A 25,692-nucleotide genomic window follows, 5' to 3' on the forward strand; every position below is an offset into this window, starting at 1 on the left:
TCTAACATGATCTGTGAGATCTATGAAACCTAGTTTTTGTCTATTTCTCTAATTTCACCACATGCCCTTCTCCCACTTGCTCATTTGGTCCAGGACTTTTGGACACATTATTCCTTCTGTCTGGAACCCTCTTGCCCTGGCTCTCCGTCTAGGTAGTTCCTTTTAATTATCCAAGTCTCAGCCGACAGCTTCTTAGAGAGGCATTTCCCAACTAACCTTATCTGTGTAGATCCTGGCCTTATTCTCTATCACAACACCCCCGCTGACTTCTTCTATAGCACTTTAGTTGTGATGATTTGTTTGCTTGTCAACTATTTCCCCCAAGAAGATGTAAGCTCCATGAGGGTAGTGCCTATTCTGTTTTGCTCACCATCATACCCCTTAGATCAGACACACAGTAGAAAGTGAATAAAAACTGTGTGAAAGAGCTGCAGAATGAACCTACCTTAAGTGGGTAAGAATAGCAGGCAGCATTTCAGCCAGCTCATCCATTGTGGGATACTGGTACCTGAAATCCAGAAGGATATCTCCTGAATGAGAATGCACCCACATTTCCCAATCACTAGACCAGCTAGAAAAGCACAGGCTTCTTAGACAAACGCATTCCCTTTACCAAAGACTCAAAGGTGCCTGGAAATGATGGTGGCATGTTATGTGACTCTCTACAACCACCATGCTAAGAAGAAAGTAAAAGAACCTATATATTTCTATATCCTAAAGAGCAGTCTCTGGGATCGAGGAAGCCATTTGAAAAGAACAGGTAATATGGCTCTCAGGGTATTTCCCAATTCCTAACAATCACTTCAATTGGGGAACAGGCTCAGTAAACTTCCAGCAGTAAGAGTCAACTCAGGAAGTGGCTCTTGGTCTGCTGCTTCTATTTAGACAGCTAAATGGAAAAGTGAACAAAGCTTTCCAGGGCCTAAGCACAGAGTCACAAATCCCAGGCTCCTCGTCATGAATGCTGACTTATTTCATTTAGGCACAGGATAACATGGTTACTTTATTGCTTTTGCATTTGGTTTATGATATGAACCTCTGGCTCCTAAGATGGTCAAGCAAGCTCAGGAATAGACTCAGACTAGGAATCCAAGAAAAGTAGGGAGCATCCACAGAGATTACAGAGTCAAAGATGGAAGGGATCGTCGGACAACCTCCCATAAATGAGGCAGGATCTGTTCTACATCTGACAGGCAAGTCAGCCTGCCTCTGCTTGAAACACTTTAAGCGATAGAGCACTCTTAAGTCATCTGTGCACAAAATAGAAAAAAGGAACTGGATCTAAATCTTGTTGAATATAAACTGGTCGCTAGCCAATTTGTGTTTGAGAGACAGACCAGCTCAGACATAGTCAATGACATGGACTCTAGAGCTAGACGGTCTGGGTTAAAATCTCAGCTCTGCTACTTAATCGTTATGTAACCTTGGCCAAGTTACTTACTATCTCTGGACCTCAGTTTCCTCATTTGTAAAAAGGGAATAATAGTGAACCTATCTTATAGGGTTGTGAGGGTTACATGAGTTAATAAATGTAGAGTATTTAAAGCAGTATCTGGAATACCGTTTGAGTACTATACAAGGGTGAGCTATTATTCGTCTGCAAAGGTCTATTTCACAGCAATCACTGGCAAGGGCACCTCTGGAGACGAGTCAAGGTCAGGGGAAGCATTAGCATCCCACAGCTTGTGCTTTCACTCCTCCTCCCACGGTCCCCTCAATCATTACTCTGTCCAGGGAGGAGTGAGGGAGACTGTGGACCCGCCATGCGAAGCAGGCTCAGAATGAAGCCGAGAGCTCCAAGTCCGGTCAAAATGCAGCTCTACCTGACAGGGGAGCTTCTCAGAATAAATGGTTACACAGACATTCAAATACCTGCCACCAGACTGGGAGGCAGGGATGGGGCAGTGCTCCCAGGAAGCTCAGGGGGATCTGAGTTTGGACCTAGGTGGTCGGGAGATGCAGGAAGGGGCACAAAAACAACAGATTTAAAACAGATGAGGAAGGGGACAGAGAAAAGGCAAGAAGTGTGTGTTCCAGGCATGTGCCTTGTAATTACAGGGAAACAGACTCCCATCTAAGGAGAGCCATTCCTGGAAATGGGAAAACATGCAGTTTTCCTCAACAGACTGTACCTAACAGTCCTCTCATAGCAGGGAGAGAAAACACGAGGATGGTCGGTTGATAAGCATAACCTGTAGGCTGTGCTGAAACCAAGTGGGAAGGGAACCACAGGCTACTTCTCCCACTGGAGCTCTTCTGAGTGCATATCTTCCAGAAGATCCTGCTTGTGGCCTTACCCTGTCGGGAAAGAGGGTGCACCTTCCTGCTGGCCTGGGGCATCCACGTGACAGACAGCAAAGTGCTGGGTGATCTCCTGCATATCCTCAAAGTTAAAGAATGCATTGAAACAGGATTTATCTGCAAGAGTAAAAATACTCCTAAGTTACAGGCTCTCTATTTCTCCCCAATTTTCCTCTACTCAACCAGTTGCGTATCCTTGTCCTCTTTCACTCCCTTTTAATCACTGCTCCACTAAAGGGAGGTGTCTGAACAACCTGTCTTATTCAAGCTGCCCGAAAGGCTGAATACCAGACATCTCGATGACTTGCAAATGATAACCGATCGTCAATTCTACACAATGTCTACAAAGTGGAAACCAATCCTAGTATTGCACAAAATCACCTTACATCCACAAGGCTGTCATTTCTCACGCACTTAGTTAGCATATCTGACACAGACTCTGAGTATATCCCAAGAACCTGGCTAGAGTGAATATCTTGGGCTGCTTACATTCACCACGTGGAAGACTGTCTCTTGGCAAAATTGCTGGGGTGCAGGGAGGGGCTGCTGCTTCCTTTTCTCCTCTGCTCGTATAACCACTTATGAGTCACTCCTCATGCTAAGGAGGTGAGAAAAGCCCCAGCACTAGTCTGTAGCTTCAGATGCAGGCCATCTCTGAAAGCCAGGGGAGCATGGGAGAAAACACATGTAGACAGACTCTGTATGCCTGTGGCTAGGGCCAGAATCTTATCTAGAAAGTCTGTCTAGAAAAGTCCACTTAAAGTCACCGATGACAGGCTATAGCAAGAATTCACTGAAGGGCTCACAACAAAATTAAGTGCAAACTCTGGATTTTCTAACCTAAACTACGGAAAAACCAAAGAAGTGTAGACTTGAAAAAAAAACTGATTTCAGTTCTACTTTCCTAACCAGTTCATCAAATAATCTTCAGTCCTTTAGCAGATATGACACAAAGGCAAGATATGATTCCAGCACCCCCCAAAACGCATTCTCCAGGGAACTTGAACCATGCCATTAACATATGCAGCAATGAGGAGAGAAGGTGAAGGCAAGGAGAAAACCTATGCTCTATTAGATACTAGGATTTCTTGTGTGGGTGTTTTTTTAAACATACAAATATTAAGTATTATAATAAAAAGAGAAGGTATAAAATCAAATACATACGATTGAGGCCAATGTCATGATATGTCAGAATAACTGGTCTGTTTCCCTTTGGTAGGCCTCTTACAGTGACATGGATCAAACCATGAGTTGTTTCTATGTCATGTTCCTGTAACAAGAGAACGTAAGGTCTCAGCAAAGGCACAATGGACCTCCCAGGTTGCAGAAGTTTCATAGTACCTGATTTACCGCTATTTCCCACTATCTGGGGCAGAACACATCACTGAAGTCTAAGCATACCAGAGAGGCTCTATTATACAGAATATTCTTACTTTCTAATTCCTTCCAGATAAACAAGCAAACAAATAAATGAAGGAAAAATACACCTTCTTATCCACAAAGCTCACTTTCCTAACTAAGGAAAGTCAGGGATCTGTTGAGAATATGTTTGCAACTGGCTATGGAAAGATCAGCAAGTTGAGTAGGGAGCCGGGTAAGACCTGGGGAAAGAAAAGTTAAGAAAGCAGAAGATATGAAGAAGTTACTGGGTAAAAAGCCAGAGGCTTCGGAGCCTCTAAACTCACGTTCAGCAACTGACAAATTCAGTAGACCAAGGGTGTATCTGCCTAAAATCTCTCCCCTCTCCTGGGAGCTGACCTTCTCTGTGAACCATCCATCACAGGGGCGGCTCTTGGCTGCCATGTTTGTAGACTGTGACCTTATGGCCAGGGCTTGCTGGAGTCAGGTGGGCATCTGGTCCATGCTGGGTCAGCAGCCCTCCCTGAGAATTTGTAACTGGGACTAAGATTCTATCCTCGGCTTGGTTCCTCTCTTGAAAAGAGAAGTAAACTTGGAAGCTTACAGTAGGCATTTCCACTGCTCTAATTCCTGCTTCTAGCTGTGTGTGCTCTTAAGTTGTGAGATATCCCTGGATTGCCTCTGGTTTAAACCAGTTTGAGCATGTGTGTTCCCTGCACCCCAAAGGATCCTAACCAAGGCAATGAGTAAGCTTTAAATTATAGCCAGAGCCGAGCTCAAGAACTGAATAAAGCTGGAACAGGATGCAACTCGAGCTGCTGGGACCAGCAATAAGAATGGTTGGGTAGAAAAAAAAGAGACTGTAGAAAAGTTAATTCAGATTTATTCTAGTCTTCTTCAATGTCTACATTTCTCAAAAATAAAAAATTATCAAGCTTAGCCCAGCGAATTTTTGCAGACGAAGTCCACACCTACCTCAGAAAGCCTTAGAGTAGATAAGACAAGATTAACTCTTAGCAATAAGAACCCTAACAGGGGCCAGTGCCGTGGCTGAGTGGTTAAGTTCGCGCTAGTTCGGATCCTGGGTGCAGACATGGCACTGCTCGTCAGGCCATGCTAAGGCAGCGTCCCATGTGCCACAGTTAGAAGGACCCTAACTAAAATATACAACTATGTACTGGGGGGATTTGGGGAGAAAAAGCAGAAAGAAAAAAAAGAAGATTGGCAACAGTTGTAGCTCAGGTGCCAATCTTTAAAAGAAAAAAAAAGAACCCTAACAAAAGCAAAGGGCTTCCAACTTAATTTCCTATCTAATAATGAACCTCATCAGAGCTTTGGTTTCTTCTCTGATTTGGGACACAGAACAATCTTAGGCTAACTGAACACCAGTGTTATCTCAAATCATAGGCCCCAGGCTGGAGCAGACATCTCTATCAAATCAAACCACAAGTGACTCAGTAACTCTGCTATTCTCTATTAGTGCTAACTCCTATTCAAGCCTATTCAAAGGCTTGAAAAAAAGTAAGAAATGAAGGAGAGAATTAAGTACTGGGAACCGGGTATGAAATAAAGCATAGGGTTTGGGTGGGAGGAATACAAGGACACAAATTTCTGTTACTGTGTGAGCATTTCTCTTGTAGTAATGTCTGACTTATTGAGGAACCCCCTCCACCACCACCATGCTCAGTCATTAAACGCCACAGTATTTATCGAACCCCTACTACCAGACCCTCGACTGAACTCTGGGGATAAAAGAATGAACAAGAGAGATGTGACCCCTGCTCTCACACAGACTATGTTCTAGACAGGAAGGCAGACAATAAACACACCAATCGACCAACCTATAATATTAGCTTGTAATAAGTGCTATGAAAGAAATAAATAGGATGCTGTGATAGAAAATTGAGGAAGAAGAATTAACTCTATTAGCAGTCAGGAATGTGAAAATTCAACGAGGTGTGTCTTTACACACACTAGAACGGCAAAAATTTTAAAGTCAGATAACACCAGTGTTGGCCAAGATGTAGAGAAATAAGAACTTTCACGCACTGTTGGTAGACATCCAAACTGGAATTACTACTCTGGAGAACAATCTGGTAACTTCTAGCAAAGTTAAGAGGTGTCTATCCTTCCACAATTTTACTTTTAGGTATAATCGAAAGAAATTCTCAAACATGGTCACACACACAAAAAAGTTATGCACAGAGAGGTACACTGCAGCCTTATTTATAATGTCAAAAAAACTGGATATAGCTTAAATATTCACCAATAAACTGGTAAGTGAATTATGATGTTCATATAATGAAATACCGATAAAAATGAACTAGAACTATAAGCATTAATACACAGAGAAAATCTTGAGAACACAACGCTGAGTAGAAATGCAGAAGGATATGTATATAATACATTCATCACTTTAGTAGTAAAAAAGTAACACTACATAGATTGTGTACATTACACACATATAAAGTGTAACAACATGGAGGAAAAGGAAGGTACACTAACTTGAGGATTTGTTTCCTTCTAGGAAGTGACAGATTCAGAAAGGGAACTTGAGGAGGCTTCGATGTCTCTCATGTTTTATTTCTTGAGAGAAAGAAAGAATAAAGACGGAGAGAGGGAGAAGCCAGCCCCTGCCAGATGGGTGACACTACAAGAGAACCCAAACTGAAGAGAATGTGCAATAATTTGTCATCTTGACAATCTAGTTTCTGGAGCCTTCCTTTTGTCATATCTAAACCTTCGATAGAGTCTTGCTTAAATATTCCAGCTTGGCCTCAGCTGTGCTACTGAGAACTGAGGGAAAAACCAGTTTACACTCTCGCCCTAAGGTTAGCAGGAACCCCAAGGCCAGGTAATTGGTGGGGACAGTGTGTGTGTGGAGGGGTGGAGTTGGGGGGGGACAGTGAGCTGTGAGGGAAGTTCAGGAGAAGGATGATGAAATGAGAGATATAACAGATGGTGTAGAAGAGAATACAGTACAAGTAGATGAAAGAATAGGGCAAAGTAACTACTATGTCATCACTTCATAAGCCGGACGAAATTCAGAGTTAAAATTGGCTCATAAAATTTCAACTTTTCAGGGAGAAATCAGCCCTGACTTCCCCATGACATGCCCCCAAATTGTGTAATGGCCAAAGTATCAAAGGGCCAACAGTCCCAGGCCCTATTCATCAATCCCTCCGCCCTATTTGGAGCAATTCTTGGTTGTCAGTGTCTCATCTAGTTTCTCTTCATTTTCAAAGTATGTGAATGCAAATGTTCTTAGCAGAGTACAGCATATGAAAAGAAAGGAGACACTCACCTTCATGTGGCCTCGTAAATATATCCTTGGTGACCCCGTGTGTGAATAGCTTGAACAGGTCTTTATCTGGAGACGAGTGTGCAGAGACCCTGGCTATGGAGCTGACTCACTGGTCAGGCCACTGCAGGGGTGATGCTATGGTCACCCTTCTGCTTCAGTCAACTACCATCTGCTTCACAGCCTGCTTCTCCAGTTATCCACCCTTCACCCCAGCATTCTAGAGGGTGTGATGACACAATGAGGGCACAGCCCAAGGTAGTGTCTAATAGGCTCTGGTCACAGATCCTTCCCACTGCTTTTGGATTATTTAACATCTCCAAGGCCATGTACTTCTTGAACACGATCCCTTTACTCTCCAAGCTTATTAAACAATCTGAAATCATACTGATCCCCGACACACTTCTCCATCCTGGATTGCCTCTCCCTCTTAATCAAAGATGTAGTTTTAAGAGTCTTTTTAAGAATTTAAGAGTTTAGGATATTACCATTAATTGATAATAATCAACTTTCACCTTTTTTTTCTGAGTCTTCTTCCTTCAGCTAAATGTGCTGTCATCAGAATTGCACAATCTGACTTGTCACATGTCTCTGAACTCAGTTAAATTTTGATCACTTCATGCCTGCTAGCACTTCTTCCTTTCCCTGGCCAGTCTGGAATAGATAGGTAAACTTTGTGACAACACACTCTTGGAAATGCCAACATTTGCATTAGTATAAAATTTTATTCTAATTAAGCAGACTACCATATAGGCCTTGGGTATAGTTTTTGTTATTATACAGGAATTTTTTTTTTAAAGATTGTATTTTTCCTTTTTCCCCCCAAAGCCCCTGGTACGTAGTTGCATATTTTTAGTTGTGGGTCCTTCTAGTTGTGGCATGTGGGCACTGCCTCAGCATGGCCTGATGAGCGGTGCCATCTCCGCGCCCAGGATCCGAACCAGCGAAATCCCAGGCCACCGAAGCAGAGAGCGCGAACTCAACCACTCAGCCATGGGGCCAGCACCCCAGGAATTTTTGATGTAATGCCCCTGCTACCTTACCTCTGTGTAGTGGTATAAAAGTTCATTTGCATAACCTCGTTTAATCCTGTAGTAAAAGAATCTGCCTCCACAATGAGTCAGCCTTCTGCCTATCAGTAGATCAGTTCCCTTTTGAAAGTTCTCTAATACGTTTTCCCTGACTCTAGCCTCAGCTGTCTCCCCTCTTACCTCTTACATCTGTCATCCTAGCTCACTAGTTCACACCCCTTCAGACATCTACTTTTACTTTACAACCACCCACAACTCTCAGCCTTCTCATAAATCATGCTCTTCATTTGAAAGCTTCTTTTGCAATACGTCAACATAAAATCTATCTTTTCTTCCTTCAAAGCCAACTCCAATATCTTCCTCATATAGCCTTAGTTAACAATGAGAAAAAGTGAATGACTAACCCAAAGCAACAGCCCAGAACACCTTCAGAACATGCACTCTCTAGGAAAGTCCAGATAGGAAGGGGTCCAGGTCTGGCCAATTCAAACACCTCACTCTCCAGCCACAGTGAGTGGTCCAGGGACGTGCAAGTGAGCCCCCTCCCCCCGCCCCCACCATACAGGTGACCAAGGCTGAACCAACAAGAGTCCTCTCCTGGCCTTTTCCCTAGAGTTACAGGTAAAGATCTTCTCTTAACAGTAAGGCTGCTAAGCTGGAAGGACGTGTTTCGGGCAGTTGGCAGCCATCATGCCTACGATGTGACAGAGCTTGTCTGAGAAATAAACTCTCTAGTGACAAAGGAAAAGGGAACTGAGATTGGGAGTGGTGATAAAAAGGACTGTAGCTTTTTCCATAAGATTTTTCCCCCTAAATGAGAATGAAGTCACCTGTATCCTTAGAACTTAATATCAACCTCCCCTTCACTCCTCTGCAAAACAACAACAAAGTCAACCCAAAAGGTGGGGGGCATCTCAAGGGGAGGAACTGTGAACAAAAGTCATCAGAAAGGAAGAGCACAAAGCAGAAGTGCTGGTCGGTCAGCAATATAATTCCATCTTCCTGGGGGTGGGTGGGTATACAAAGGGAAGCAGAGGCTCAAAGGTGGACTGGAGGCACGTTTACATTCCTCAAGGCTAGGGGAGGATTGTGGAACTGATCGAGCTCTCTAACACAGACTGCAGCAGGTGGCTGAACCCCAGCTCTCCCCAAAAACCTCTTTTCTGTGAAAGGAACTTTCAGCATCTTTATTTCACTTAATTCTTATTTTGTAACAATGTCCATTCATCAAGTGATCTGCAAGAGTTTAAAACTCTTTAAACTCCTTTAGAAAAGGAGTCACATACATACATTCGAATTGTGGTACTAAAAACCAGCCCTCACAGATGGTTCTATAAATTAGTCCTCTAAAGAGCTACTGCATTAAACAGCCAGCAATGAAACCACTCATCCCTCGGCCATGCCTGGATTATCCTAGGAGCAAGAACTCCATTCTAGTGAGTTCACTCCATTATCAACCTCTTCTATAGGAATGATATATCCTGGCAGACAGCAGCTTTTCACTCCATTAATATTTATTGAGTACTCCGCTGGTGGAAGTGGAACACAATTTGACAAGATATGCCAAGAGCCTTAAATACTCTCATTCCAAGAATCCATCTAAGGAAACAATCCAAAGTGTAGATAAAATTTATGCACAAAAATGTTCAGTGAACTGAACATATAGGCAATTTAATCTCCTAAAATAATGGAATAGTTAAGTTATAGTATAGCTACATAATGAAATAACAGGCAGCCACTAAAAACTATTTTTATGAAAGTTTTAAAACGACATGGAAATGAGATTGTGTTCTAATATTAAATCAGAAAAGGGGATACAGAATTGTATACCCAGTGTGACCAACCATATAAATCAAAAAATTATTGTATAAAAATCACACACACACACATCTCAACACTAAACATATTAACATGTTTGTCCCCGGGTTACAGGGTTACGAGTTTTTCTCTAGCTATTTTATAATTCTCTGTGCTTTCCAAATATTCAACTATGAGCATGTACTCTTTTGATAACCAGAATATAAAAGTAAAAACTGCAAATAAATAGAATAAAATACGGTTATCTCTAAATAGCAGGATTATAGGTAATCTTTATTTTTATACTTTTCTGAATTTTCTAAATCTGCTTCTGAATATACACAAGATAAGCGTTATTTTTTTTTTTTTTATTTTTTAAAGATTTTATTTTTTCCTTTTTCTCCCCAAAGCCCCCCGGTACATAGTTGTGTATTCTTCGTTGTGGGTTCTTCTAGTTGTGGCATGTGGGACGCTGCCTCAGCGTGGTCTGATGAGCAGTGCCATGTCCGCGCCCAGGATTCGAACTAACGAAACACTGGGCCGCCTGCAGCAGAGCGCGCGAACTTAACCACTCGGCCATGGGGCCAGCCCCATAAGTGTTATTTTTTAAAAGCAATATATCATATACACAGAGAAGCTACAGCATCTCTCTCAGCTCTAATTCCAAACTTTTAAACAGTCTCACAAGGAGAGGAGAATTCAGCAGCACTGAAGGAGATAAATGGACAATAAGCTTGCTGATTCACTGTTTCAACCGGCAATAGGCTCCTTTCTCCTCAACTCTAAGGATGTCACCTCTACTCACACCTTCCCCTGTCACTCTTAAATCCAAATATAACTGCTGTTTGCCTCAGAGGAACGAAATAGCAATGAAATCACTTAGGACAATCAAGGAACCAAGAGAAATGGTACCCTTTTAATTACTCTTTCAATTAATGGGGGAAAAAACCCCACACAGTTGATTAGTAAAGAATACAGAGAGGGGAAAGGCTGTTCAGACTAAAGTTGTAAGCTTGGTTGATGATGCTAAGATAACTTCCTGTGATATCACCAAAGATTTCTTGAAGATTTTTCTGAGGCAAGGTAGAGATCAGAAGGAAGTCCTGATTAAATGGCTTCAGTCAATCTCTCACCACAGTTATGCTAACAGAAAACACCAATGCCACAGCTAAACGTCTTTCCATTTAGTGACAGTGTCAGTGTTAGATTTGCTCTGTTTTGTCTCTAATGCCCAATGGTTTCTCGGAAGCTTTCAGGCCAACCAGGCCGTTCTAGACCTCTCACATCATCGCAGTACCTATGTCCCAGGCCTTCTATCAGCCTGTCACTGGCTTCCCCCAGTCTCCAGAGCATCACACAAGCCTTTAACAAAGAGACAGATGAACAGGGTGGTAGAAGAGCATTGATGAGTGCTGGAAGGGGGGAAAAACAGGGCCTATGGTTTTTTCTTCTTTAGAACACAAAGAACTTTTATATTCAAAACCAGTGACATACATAACAAACAGTGACAAACACTTGCCATCATTCTATTTGTATCTGAACTGAACTACAAGTTATATTTCATGAGGGCAGAACATGTTACTATATTAAAGCTTCACCCAAAGTATCAAGAATTTTTGCCAGGCTATGTCTAAGCCTTAATATTAAAAAGTGATTCATAATTATATTTCTAAAACTCAATTTCATTTATATCTAAGATTATTGATGTGTGAAAAAAATCCTAAATATACCAAAATATTAATACTGGTGAAATAACAGGTGATTTGCGTTTATTTACTTTTTGTTTTTTTCTTATTTATTTCACAATGAACATGTAATTTTTTATATTCCAATTTTCTTTTTTGGGGAGGGGGTACTCAATTTGATGAAAATAAATGTTTCCACACTTTTAGGCAGGAATACACATGTACTATTTCTGGAATTCCTCACTTTGACTTTTACTGTCACCCTCTCTCAAATGATCTCCTTCTAGGTAAATTATATCAAATATTAACAGCAATCAAATTCAACTGGTTCAACCTAGGATCCAAACCATAACTGAAGTTAGATCAAATTAAAAACAACTAAACCCAAACTTGACTGCCACCACTTATCAAAAAATACAACTTCTTGTTTTTGAGTAAAGGACCGATCGCCAATGATTCCCTAACAGCACTAGGCTGATTATGTCATATATATAAAATACCAAATAGTCACACCAAGAGATGTTTGACACTGGGATTCAGAAATGTGTAACGGGGGCCAGCCCCGTGGCCAAGTGGTTAAGTTCAAGCGCTCTGCTTCGGTGGCCTGGGGTCTCACTGGTTCAGATCCTGGGCACAGACATGGCACCACTCATCAGGCCATGCTGAGGTGGCATCCCACATAGCACAGCCAGAAGGACCTACAACTAGAATATACAACTACGTACTGGGGGGCTTTGGGGAGAAGAAGAAGAAAGAAAGAAAAGAAAGATTGGCAACAGATGTTAGCTCAGGTGCCAATCTTTAAAAAAAAAAAAAAGGGAACCTGTAACAATGCTATGAGCCTTCCCCTTCCAAAGGGAGTCTCATCTGTCCTGTCGAAGAATCTCAGCTTTATGTACAATTCAATTCCTTTCAACATCTCGGCTCTGGACATTTCCAGGTGGGAAAGAAGAGGCAATGGATTCAGGAAGGATGGGGTTTTTCAGCCCTAATTCCACCCAATGGCAAGTTATGAAACCTGATTCTTAATTTCCTCATCTGTAAAACAGGGACAATAAAAACCACCCTTGTGATATTGCTCTAAGGACTTGAAATGATGCACGTTTACGATAAATAGTAGGTATCCAATAAATTATTATGACGTAACTGGTTTGCCTATGAGATAGACATCAGTTCTTCCTTTTCATGCTAATGTTATAGGGAGATTCCATTGCACTTAACATAAAATGCGTATCTGAAAACAACTATTTGCCTGTGGGTATACAGGTTGGCTGAATCCTGGAAGGGAGGAAGTTGGTTTCCCAGCACCTTCCTTTCCTGCTCAGTACCCTCTGAGTCTACTTCATGTTGCTCCTGCCAGCCACTCCTATGATGTCTATCCCCAAGGTGGGAGAGTTGGGCAGCAACAGGCTTACAAGGTTCCCACTTGCATGTACTCGTTCCTTCCTCAGGTTTCTTTCAGGGCCAGTTAATAGATAAAGTAGGTAGATGGAGAGGTCCCAGTTCATTTTATTGACTTTCAAGTTGGCAACAGAGCTACAGGCAAAAGCAGACTAGGAGGAGTATCATTTAAGAAAATATTAATGTCAGGCTGAATTTTGCATTTCCAAACATAAAGCCAAGTGAAATATGCATTTTGTATTAATAACACTTAACTTATCTTTTTCTTTTAAAGATTTTGCTGTCGATAAGTCTCCCCTCCAAACTGCCCCTCCCCCACCTTCTCTGCAGTGAGGTGACAACCCTCCACTTGACACCTGTGATTGGGGTTTCCAATATCATGTGAGGAAAGGAGATCTTAATCACAAAGAGACAGCTCCACCCAGTAACTTACAACCATAAAGCAGGCACCTGGCATGCAGTTTTAAGCACGATAACAAATCATTTTAAATAAACTTGATCCAACGACCATAAGAACACGAAGGAGTCATGATTAGCTGTGAAGAGAGACCCACGTCTACAAGACCACCAGCACAGGGAGGGAAGCACTGCAGAGACCCTTACACAGCCCTCCTCGGGGCCTGTACAGTCCTTACCTGACAGTCAAAGTCCTGGAAGTTTCGTGTACCATTCTGTCAACAGAAGGCAGAAAACACAGTCAGTTTCCCACGTGGCTTCCCCAAACACGCAGCAAACTCAGCTCACAGTGAAGGCAGTCCATGTGCAGCCTCTCAGTTGCCGTAAAACTAAAGTGGTTCTCCAGCCAGCTCGGTGGTATAGTGGTTAAGTTCGTGTGCTCCACTTCAGCAGCCCGGTGTTCGCTGGTTCAGATCCTGGGCGGGGACCTACACGCTGCTCATCAAGCCATGCTGTGGCGGCATCTCACAGAGCAGGACTAGAGGGACTTACAAAGGATATACAACTATGTACTGGAGCTTTGGGGAGAAAAAAAATAAAAGAACAGAGGAAGACTGACAACACGAGTTAGCTCAGGGCCAATCTTCCTCACCAAAAAAACCCCCCCAAAACCCCACAACTAAAATGGTTCTTATTGAAAGGCTTCTGAGGCAGGGTGGGTTCCTAACCATATGATAGTAAAAGGTGAGTCTTTAGAAGTGAGATTACACTTTGGCGGGCTTCCTGTGAAGACAAAGGAGAGGAGCCTGGTTTCCCAGTAAAGCTTATAACTTCTTGCCTCCCTAAGGAGAGCAGTGAGAACTGTGGGAGAGGGTGAGACACAGATCGGAGTCTAAGGGCACACTCATAACCCACAAGGGAAGTATCTTCAGGACAAGAGTTGGAGGCCAACCCTGAGAAGAACAAAGGAGCCCCGGTGCCCAGAACCAGGAGTTCAAGAAAGGATCAAGAAGAGGACAAAGACACAGATGGATCAGAAACAGAAGACTTGAAATTTAACAAAGAAGAAAGGCAGTGTCACTGAAGGAGGGAAAGAAAGACAGGGTTCCTAACACACTGGCAGATCTGTGGCATCCCACAAAATTGCTGATAGGAAAGAAAGACAATCACTGAATCATTTAAAAAGTAAAACATAGTCAAAAGATCCAAGGAGAATTCACCAAGCTTCTAAAAAGAGATTATATCATAGTAATGTTTGATCGAACAAAAAAAAAAATCAACGACGATGACTCAGAGGCATTTTTGTAGCATTTCAGATGCCAGAGTCGCAAGAGTATGACATAAGAGTATAAAAAGGGTAATGAGGAATGTACGTGGGAGGGAGAAAAACCTTCTGACTTGATTTTTCATAAAGTAAAAACCCCTCCCCTGAAAAAAACCCTTGTTATTTAGAAACTGTGTGATTATAACATCTCTCTTCTGTCTAACATGGCTTCCAGAAGATGCGGAGTTGATCTTAAGCACCTTCCCCAAAGCGCTCCTCCAGAGATCTGGATGTCTGACCCTAAGGGAGTACTAAGCAGTCCCATCCCCTTCAGAAGATCCTCTCAGAAACAGTTCTGTATCCCACCACCCGCACTGCTAACAGGACAAAACAGAGAGGTTAAAAGCACAGCCCTGTGTGGTAAAAAAAAACACCCAAACAAACAAACTGTCCTCCCCAAGAGACAAACTGGGAGAACCAGCTGGGATGACCCAGAGTGGTACTATCCAATCTGGCAGCCATAAGCCACATGTGGCAATTTATATTAAAATTAATTTAAACAGAGGGCCAGCCTGGTGGCGTAGCAGTTAAGTGTGCATGTTCCGCTTTGGCGGCCTGGGTTAGTTTGGATCCCAGGTGCGGACATGGCACCGCTTGGCAAGCCATGCTGTGGTAGGCGTCCCACATATAAAGTAGAGGAAGATGGGCACAGACGTGAGCTCAGGGCCAGTCTTCCTCAGCAAAAAAGGACGACTGGCAGTAGATATTAGCTCAGGGCTGATCTTCCTCAAAAAAAAAAAAAAAAAAAATTAATTAAAATAAAGAATTCCGTTTCTCGGTCTCATGAGCCACATTTCAAGTGCTCAATAGACACACATGGCTAGTAGCTACTGTATTACTGGGCAGCACTGATACTGAATATTTCCAGAATATTTCCATTATTGCAGAAACTTCTGCTGGACAGCACTGATCTAGACACAGAAAGCTTTGCAGGAATAAGGTTATGGATGAGCAGCCCTTGTTTCTCTAAAGGTGACATTAAAGTCAAGATCACCGGGGCCGGCCACGTGGCCGAGTGGTTAAGTTTGCGCGCTCCGCTTCAGCAGCCCAGGGTGTCGCCAGTTCGGATCCTGGGCGCGGACATGGCACTGCTCATTAAGCCACGCTGAGGCGGCGTCCCACATGCCACAACTGGAAGGACCCACAACTAAAAATACAGAACTACGTATCGGGGGGCTTTGGGGAGAAAAAGGAAAAATAAAATCTGAAAAAAAAAGATTAGAGAAAACCACTCTAGTCTGAACTAAAATCTTGGTTACGGAATAGAGAGACACAAATTTTGATGAGCAATTTGGGAGGCAGCTGTCACTGTATGCATGAATTTCCCTTCCTCACAAGCATGTGAGCACAGCCAGGAGGCATCTGGTGAATCCTGAAGCCTCTGAGATGAGCACAAAGTGAAATGCCAAAAGCAGAAAGAAGCGATTCTCTAGAAACTGAAGCCATCTCTTCTTTGCTGTGTATCCAGCACAAGAATTTATGTTCTTAATCCAATATACACAGCTACACTCCCAGAAAAAGATATTAATAATTGGGAGAAGACTGTCTAACACCTGTTTTCTTGTTTCTTTTTTTTTTTAAAGAGATGCTAGATCCTCTTAGAAAATGGCTTCAGGTTTCATGAGTGATGAGAAAAGGTATGACCAGGTCTGTCTGACAGTGTCTGGCACCCACAGTTTCTCAATGGAGATCATTATCTGGCCCCCCACTTGACTGCGGTCAACCGAAGTCATATTCTCTGAACCATTAAAAATTCACTACTATTCATCAGATGCATTCTGGAGGAGAAAGACTTCCCTGGGGACTTATTTGTCTCCATATTCATGATACATGGTTCCACTCTAACAAAATTTCCAGAAGTTTCGAGCTCTGGGTGGCTTTCTTTTTTTTTTTTTTAAAGATTTTATTTTTTTCCTTTTTCTCCCCAAAGCCCCCCAGTACACAGTTGTATATTCTTCTAGTTGTGGCATGTGGGACACTGCCTCAGCGTGGTTTGATGAACAGTGCCATGTCCGGGCGCAGGATTCAAACCAACGAAACACTGGGCCGCCTGCAGCGGAACGCGCGAACTTAACCACTCAACCACAGGGCCAGCCCCTCTTTTTTTTTCTTTTTGTCCATTTTGAAGATCACTAATTCCATATTCAGAGAGATTCTTGCACTAAGCAGACTTAAGCAGCAGAAGGGGATTCAAGAAAAAAATTAAAATAGAACAATTTGGAGGAAAAGAGAAAAAAGAATAAGTCAAGGAAAAAGAGAAATTATTCTGAAAATTGCAGTCAAAGTAGAAGCCAGCTAAGAAGAGTGCTTCCTGGGGGAGCCTCAGTACCAAACGTAGAAGGTAAATGAAGCAGCTCAAGAAAGTAAATTAAAAACAAGTAATTCTCTCAAGTACAAGCCTGGAGAATAAGCAAAAAGCAACTGAGAATACATCAATGAATGAAGAGAAGTAGGAAAAAAGGGGGAAGAGAGAAGGAAAAGTTAAAAAAACAAATAATTGCTGGACAACAATGCTTACCAAGTAGAAAGAAGAATGGGGAATTGTACAAGCAATGTTGCACTTCATGAATATTCTTTAATGAAAATGTCAATAAATCTCTTTTGTATTTTTTAAAGAGAGCTTGGCACAAACCCTTTGCCTGCCTCTGCTGTCCTGGAGGTTACAAAAAAATGCTCATCTCTGGGTTCTCCATCCTCCAATTCTAATGGCCTCATCTCTCCCCTGCTTACATTTCCAGTCTACTAAGAAAGGGAAACTTAACCTGCAGTGGGGTCTACCCCACTTTTACTGTAACAACCAAAACAAAGTACGTAATTTGTTTCTCTTCTCCCCACTAAATGTTTATTCCATTTCCTCAATTCTGCAGAAGCCAACTCTGGCCCCTACTTATGTTCTCAAGCCTGGTCTTTGGCTTTCACCAGGCTCAGTAGTGTCGAAATCAACAGTAGGCGGAAGAGGGCAGAGGAAATGAAGCACAAACCAGCCAGCTCTCCTGCTTATTACAGAGTCCGCTGGGTGAATAGGTTGGAACAACCAGCAACAAAAGGCAGCAGATGGTAGGAAGAGCCCTGGATGCCCTCAGCCAGGCTGAAGTCAACAGATATGGGTTCCAGTCCCGGCTTCAACCACCTTACTGGACACTAACATTGGGCAAGTCATATAATCTCTTTGAGCCTCATCTGTAAAATGGAGTTACAAATACCTTTACCTACTTCACAAGAGGATGGAAGATACGAATAACACAACATTCATGAAAATGCTCTGAAAATGGTTAAATGCTATTTTTAAAAAAATCATTTCATATGCCTGTGCAATTTCTGCCCCCTAAAACAAAGATAAGTGCTCGCGGGTGCTTCTTTTCATCACTGGAGCCAAAACAAGCATGGCAAAATTACCCACTTCTTCACAATTCTGAGCCAAAGACAAAATTACAGGCATACTAAAATTAAATGGGAAAAGTAGCAACAAATGACAAGAGAAAAGTTAACATAAGCCTCGCTTAAAGCTATTTTGAGAATGCTTCCTTATAGTTACATCAGGACAAATCTCTCTGTAACAGGAAGGTTTTAGACTTCCTTTAGCTCTCTGAAGCCTGGAAGGGTACAGTGATGTCTTTGGCTAAGAGCACATCTATGAGGAGAATGGACAGAATGATGAAGTCAGATAACACACAGCTCTAGGCTCCCCCTTAAAGAGGCAAGGCAAGCCTAGAGGTGATGCCAAAACATCTACAGGCGAACACAGTGGAAAGGCCTCAGGTTTTGAAGTAGGAAAGACCTGGGTTTCAGTTCTGGTTCTGCCACTTAGTGACTGGGTGAGCCAGGCTTTTCATCAGATTTTCATCTAAGTGAGGAATACCACCATCTACTTCAAAGGGATACTCTGAAGATTAAAAGACAGAAGCTACGTAAAGCGCCTGGCACATAAGAGGTGCTTGATAAATATAAAGCAGGATAGACCAAATTCACCCCGTCCCTCCAGAAAAATCCCTCAAGACATCTACTCCTATTCAAATGTGGAGGCTTATACCCCAACAGGAGTGGTTCTTAAATGGGGAGACTTTCTCCCCCAGGAGACATTTTTGGTTGTCACCACTGGGGGGTGCTATTGGCATTTAGTGGGTAGAGGCCAAAGATGCTACTAAACACCCCACAATGCACAGGACATCTCCAACAAGTAATTATCTAGCCCAAAACATTAATAATGCCAAGAATGAGAAATCCTGCCTGACCGCAGGCATTCTTAGGTACTCAATCTGAGTAAGCTACTTCAATTTTCTCAGCCTTAGTTTCCTCATCAACAATCTGGGAATAGATTGATCTGTGCACCCTACACCACCAGGCTGTTGGGAGGATCAAATGAAAGAACAGATGAGAGGCATTAACATCATTATACCTTTCACAATGTACGCAAAAGCACCCACTTGCTGGGCAAAGACAGAAGCATATTGGGGGTGGGGGGGAAAGGAGGCTAACAGGAGGTGGAATTCTTTGTTTGGGAATGCTACCATCCAAAGAGGGCCTCTTGCCAACCTACTTCTATAAAGCTTGGCTGGAGCAGGGGAGCTCTCATGAATAATGATGGGACAGGAGCACTTCTTAGGGAAAGAGAAGAACAAAATGGAGCGTGGGAAGTGGGTAGGAACAGCACAGGCATAGCAAAGAGGAGCTAACAGATGTTAGGAAGTGAAACAATACTTGGTGTCTTAGACTGCTCTGGCTGCCTGAGTGCCTTAAACAACAGAAATTTATTTTCTCACAGTTCTGGAAGCTAGAAGTCCAAGATCAAGGATCCAGCAGGGTTTGGTTTCTGGTGAGAGTTCCCTTCCTGGCTTGCACACGGCTGCCATCTTCCTGTGTCCTCACATTGGCGGGGTGAGGGGTGGGGGAATCTCTCTCTCCCTACTCTGATAAAGCCACCAATCCTGAAGGATTACAGCCTCACCTATATGACCTCATTTAACCTTAATCACCTCCTTACAGGCCATATCTCCAATACAGTCACAAGGGGGTTAGAGCTTCAACATACAAATCTGGGGGGAGGGGCACAATTCTGTTCATCGCACTTGGGCACACATCAGATACAGCCAAGCCATCACTGTGGCCTCAGAAAGGAGAACCTAGACATGATGCTTTTGTATGGCCACAGGCACTGAATCTTTCCTTTTCCAGCTGCCTTCTCTATGAGATATCCAGTTAATTAATTCCTGCAACTCTCCAAGCAGATGCCTCCTCACGTATCCTGCGGACTTCCAGGGTCAGTGAAGGATCCTCCTATTTGTGCCCCCGTCCTCAAATACCTGTGATCCATCAGGTCACGGGTTTCCAAGGCGGCTAATCAAAACCACTTTAGGCGTGGTTCTCAATCTTGGGAGCTCTTTAAAAAGCCCAGCCCAGACTAATTCAATCAGAATCTCTGGAGGTAAGACCTAGGCATCGGTCATTTTTAAATCTCCTCAAGTAATTTCAATAAGCAGCCGAAGCTGAGCACCACTGATCAAGGAGGGGTGTGTGTGTCCTGTCCCCTTCCCCTCAGATTCCAATTTAGTTGTTCTAGACTGAGACCCAGGAATCCATATTTTTAAACAATTCTCCTGCTGATTCTGATGATCAGCGAGGTTTAGGGGGTGACTACCTTCCTGAAGCTAAACCGCCTACTCCCACCAGCCCTGTGACTATACATAAGCTTCAGAGACCCAGGTTTTATTTCCTTCCTCCTCTTTGTGGCACATCATCTTTGGGACAGCCGTTCACACGCGCCAAAGATAGTACTTAAAGAGAGAGTTTTCTGAAAACATGAGGGGAATCAGCAGAAGAAACCAAATGGGGGTTTAAAAAGTGTGCAGCTTGCCAAGGGAGAGTGTAAGAAATATGGTGGAAGATAAAGGAAGGGGTGGGAGAGGGGATGGAGAGATGAGGTCACAAGGATGAAAATGGGGCTGGCAGGATCCAACAGCAAATTGATAAACACATAGTAAGTCAACAGCCTCAGAAGTTGTAGGTGAAGGGCCCTGCTTTGGGCAAAAAAAGAGAGGCAATAGCATTTTCTGGTGTAGCCCCCCTATCCCAACCTCACCCATCTTTACTCTTATTCTCCATCAGTACTCCTCTCAGGAAAGGATACCATGGACTCATTCACATCAAGCTACAAGAGTATTTTAATGGGAGACGATGACAATAAACCAAATTAATAGAGCTGAAAAGAAAGAACCTGAGGCACATTTACTAAACGGAGCGGGACTGGAGAGACAGTAAGTCTCAGCTCTTCGGTAACTCCTATCATCACACCACTCTTTACTGCGGACTCCTGGTGGCTGTGAACTGTGCTGCTCACTGTGTAGCTCTCTAACTAACACAATGAGGTGTATTACTGACATCCAGGCATCCCTGATGAAAGCCTCAGCGTTGACAGAAAGGTCTCATCACAGACCTGACAAACCTTACGGAGAGCATCGCAGCCTATGTGCACCATCAGCCATGGATGTTAAGTCTTCCTTTTAAAAGCTGAAAGGCAAGACACTTGGATTCTAAGTCAACCCCCAATCTCATACTTTCTGCTTAACTCTGCCATATTATTTTTTCCCTTAACATCTCTATCTGCAAAAGAGGAAAATCTCAAGGATAACTTGATTGAATTTGGCCCATGGAAACAAAAGCAGGAAGAAAGAAACGGGAGGAAAGACATCAAAAAGAAGGTTAGGAAATACATTTTAAAAAGTATTCTCTCCAAGAATTATGTTAAGTGAAATAAACCAGCAAGAGAAAGATAATCTGTGTATGACTCCACTCATATGAGGAATTTAAAACTATGGACCAAAAACAGTTTAGTGGATACCAGGGGAAAGGTGGGGTGGGGGGTGGGCACAAAGGGTGAAGTGGTGCACCTACAACATGACTGACAAACATTAATGTACAATTGAAATTTCACAAGATTGTAACTTATCAATAACTCAATAAAAAAAAAAGTATTCTCTCCATAGAAAGTCAAGCTAAATAGGTTTTGAATTAGGTACTATTCAGGTAATATAGAAAACAAACTAATCACAGAAGGAAAGACATATATTAGTGAAAACAGAGTAGTCTTTACCTTGTCATTCAGAAGCGGTTTGATCTCTGTGAGTTGAACATCCTGCAGTTCATCCATGAGGACAGAGGAGAGGAGACGATTCTCAAGAATAAATTGGTAACTCTGAAACAGAAGGGAAGGAAGCGAAGGAAAAGGATTAAACTAGGAGTTGGAAACATAATAGTCACCACAGGCATTCATTCAGATGTGAGAGTTTAGTGTGTGTCATGCACTGCCCAGGGTGCTGAAGACAGTAAACTAGATAGAGCAGACAGACTCGAAAGTGGCCTCCAGCATCCCTGCCTCCTGGTGTTCACATCCGTGCACAATCCCACCCAATGCCTGTGGGCCGTACCCATGGCTTGCTTTTAACCAATAGAATATGGTAAAAGTGACAGAATGTACAAGAGTACCGTACAGATTACATTACATAATATTTTGACATCTGTCTTGCTGAGAGACACACTTTCCCCTGCTAGCTTTGAAGAAGAAAGCGGCATGTTATGAGAGGGCTACGTGGCAAGGAACTGAGTTCAGCCTCCAGCCAAAAGAGCAAGAAACCAGGACCCTCAGTCCAACAACCTGCAAGGAACTGAATGCTGCCAACAACCACATGGGCCTGGAAGCAGATCCTGCCCCAGCTGAGCCTCAGATGAGAAGCTAACCCCGACTGGCATCTTGATTGCAGCCTTGCAGAGGACCCAGTCAACCCATGCTGGACCCCCAACCTCCAGAAACTATGAAATAATAAACGTGTGTTGTTTTAACCCAGTAAGTTTGTGGTGATATTTTTATGCAGCAACAGATAATTAATATAATAGTCTTGCCCTCAGGGAGTATACATTTTAATTACTGAAAATGTATGAGGAAGAGAACAACATGCTCAGAGCTAGGCTTCATGAAGCACAGTTCGGAGGCTGGATTAAGGGGAGACAAAAACTGAAGGTTAATGCTGTAGCCTAGGATGAGGCCTTGAATTAGGAATGGCAAGGGAATAAAGAGGGAGATGAATCAAGGCTAAGCTTGCTTGCCTTTACTCGGGGAATCACAGCAGTGGATGAAGAGTATGGTAGCCAGCCTCCAAGATGGCCTCCAATGAGCCCGATGATCCCTGACTCCTGATACTTGCCCTCTTGTATAATCTCCCACCCACATAAATCAGGGGTGGCCTGTGTAACTAATAGAATATGGCAGAAACAACAATATGTGATTTCTGAAGCTATACCATAAAAGGCATTACAGTTTCTGCTTCAAGACATTGTAGTCTTGAATCATTAACTCAGCAACCATATTGTAAGGACACCCAAACAGCCCTCCGGGCAGGCCCATTTTGAGAGGAAGCAACTTCCAAGTACCAACCTGCCAGTCTTGTGAGTAAGCCACCTTGTGAATGGGTCCTCCAGTCCCAGTCAAGACTTCAGATGACTGCAGCTGAGACATCTGACTGCAACCACCCAAGACCCTGAGCTGAAACCACCCTACCAAGCCTGCTCCCAGATTCCTGACCCACAGAAACCAGGAGACACAATAAATAATTTCGTTTTGGAGTAATCTGTTAAATAGCAATAGATAACTAATACAAAGAGGAAGATTAGGAAATAGAGTTGTAGGAGAAGAAGGCAGTTGGACAGGGGAGGCAGAGTAATGAGCCATAAATCCTTCCTCCATCCCACAGAAGCCACGAGAGGCTACAAATACTGCATATTGCATCCAAGTGAGTCTCACCCAGACTTCTGTGAGGGATTAGAATTGGCCACCCCAACATGTGCTTTTTTTGCTTATTTTTAAGGACAAGAGACTCTGAAAGAAACTTTGACCTGCCTCCTAACCACCCAAAAGAATTTAAGATAGAAGGGCCTGTCCCAGGAAGGAGCTATCACCATAGATAATTCTAGGTGTGGTAGACAGGAAGGCATCTAGCAAAGGCTGTTTTGTCAAAGGTCTCTTTCTGGTCCCATTGTCTATAGATGGCCCAGCACACATTTGTTTATCCAACATTTGCTTTTCCATCTCCATGTAAATTGCTTTCCTCCCCTTTGAAGTCCCAAATCACTACGCCTAACATTCTCCTTTGTCTTCAGCTGAAGATGGTATTTAAGGTGGTGGCTTCAGCCATTTTGATGAGTTACTCAATTTTCACGGGTTTCTCCCATGTATACGGTATTCAACTTTGTTTGATTTTTCTCCTGTTATTGCGTCTCATGTCAATTTAATTCTTAAACTAGCCAGAAGGACCTAGAGGGTAGAGAAATTGTCTTCCTCCCCTACATTTCAAAAGCTCTAGGGTTCATCTCTTCTGCCTTGACCCTGAACTCACCAAAGTCAGGAAGAACACTAATTCAGTGAGTTGGATTGATTACCTACTGTGCAAAGCATTGTGGAAGATACAAAGAAGATCCCTGCCTTCCAGGAGCTTAGTAAACAGGAGAGATGACAGCTATCCATAAAACCAACTACAATACGTGAAATAAAAGAAGGGCCAGAGGAGTTCAAAGGAGGAGCTACTACTTTCCATTGGTGGGAATCAAAAAAGCCTCCACAAGATATTAGTTTAATATATTAATCCATTTTTCTGTTTTTCTCTCCAGAGATAGAACTGCATGGTTTTGACTTAGTTATCTACGGAGAGGGTATGTGTTCCAGGCTATCTTTTAGCTATTACTGATCAAAACTCTAAAATAAATCCTGCTCCCAACTGTGACTACATTAGGGCAGACTAACAAAAGATCTTTTATCATTCCTTCAAAGGACCCGGAGGATGCCAACCCAGAACACTCCTCAAACTATGGACCCCACGTCAACCACAAGCATCCCAAACGTTTGTGCCCCTTAGCTCAAGCATGATGATATTTTACCTCCCTATTGGACATGGTTCTTTTCTCAGATCCCAGCACCCCATGAACTTGATTGAGCTACTGACGCCCAGAAGCTGAATTTTTGTTTTGTTTTTCTATCAGTCACATTTCAAAAGGAGATGAAGTGGCTTGAATCTTTTATCATAAATTTCAGCTGACACCTACAATTCTCTTTTAGAGTCCCGACTTTGACCCAGTTAACTCTCAAAATATTGGCCCAACTGGGATCTACTTATTGTGTTTATTAATCAAACTATAATCTGCGGCTACTTTTCATTTGGACTTCACTACCACTAGTAATTTAAAACTGCAATTTTAAAGTTCTTTTTCCCGGGGACAGCCCCTTGGCCAAGAGGTTGAGTTCCCACACTCCACTTCGGTGGCCCGGAGTTTTGCCGGTTTGGATCCTGGGCACGGACATGGCACCAGTCATCAGGCCATGCTGAGGCGGCGTCCCACATAGCACAACCAAAGGCACTCACAACTAGAATGTACAACTTTGTACTGGGGGGCTTTGGGGAGAAGAAGAAGAAGAAAAAAAGAAGATTGGCAACACATGTTAGCTCAGGTGCCAATCTTTAAAATTCTTTTTCCTACTGTAAAAGCAGTATGTGCTCACTTTACAAAATGTGGAAATCATAAAATAATGACAAGATATTTTATTGATAGTTCTTCTATCTAAAGACAACCACTGCCAACTGTTTTCTTCTATTTCCACTTGGTTTTTTTTTTCCCAAGTAAAATGGTGATTTCCGGGAACTGTTTCTCCAACCCACCAGCTTTATTTCCTACTCTAATTCACTCACTTGAAAGCAGGACACGGGAAGATGTTAATTATTCAAATGTGACTCCACATGGGGAGGACTGTCAAGGAGCCTCAGAGCCGGGGAAAGCCTGAGGTGACCCCAGGTCCAAAATGACTGGCATTTACCTAATGTTCCCATGCATTTTTTAAAGATGAAGAGAAACACGATGTTTGTGCCAGGACACTTGAACAAGGGCACGAATTAAATGTGAAGGCTTCCCCTGTCGGCTGGGCCGGGCAGACTCCATGCAGAACGGTGAGCGGCTCCAGGCTGACTTAGGAATTGGCACCAACACGGCACACGTTTGCCTTCTACACTGCAGGGACCTACGGCATTCTTCCGGACACTCCATTTTTGTTCAGTTCTCACT

At 42.9% G+C, this 25,692-nt stretch overlaps 1 protein-coding gene across 16 annotated transcripts in view; it reads right to left on the reverse strand.

Moving 5' to 3' along the window:
• Positions 1–25,692, reverse strand: part of NDRG3 (NDRG family member 3) — a 73,275-nt gene that overhangs the window by 33,199 nt on the left and 14,384 nt on the right. For 6 of the 16 annotated variants that reach the window (XM_044748089.2, XM_014847152.3, XM_014847151.3 and 3 more), the window contains 5 exons: positions 21,683–21,784; positions 13,511–13,546; positions 3,466–3,571; positions 2,298–2,418; positions 446–508 (listed from right to left, as the gene is read on the reverse strand). In XM_044748089.2, coding sequence (XP_044604024.1) covers positions 446–508; positions 2,298–2,418; positions 3,466–3,571; positions 13,511–13,546; positions 21,683–21,739 — 383 coding nt within the window. In that variant the 5' untranslated portion in view covers positions 21,740–21,784. Of the gene's footprint in view, positions 1–445; positions 509–2,297; positions 2,419–3,465; positions 3,572–7,476; positions 7,616–13,510; positions 13,850–21,682; positions 21,785–25,692 lie in introns of those variants that run through there. The other 10 variants (XM_070485881.1, XM_070485884.1, XM_070485883.1 and 7 more) reach the window with 5 other exon arrangements.

Source organism: Equus asinus, chromosome 15, assembly GCF_041296235.1.
Source record: "Equus asinus isolate D_3611 breed Donkey chromosome 15, EquAss-T2T_v2, whole genome shotgun sequence".
NCBI classification, from domain to species: Eukaryota; Metazoa; Chordata; class Mammalia; order Perissodactyla; family Equidae; genus Equus; species Equus asinus.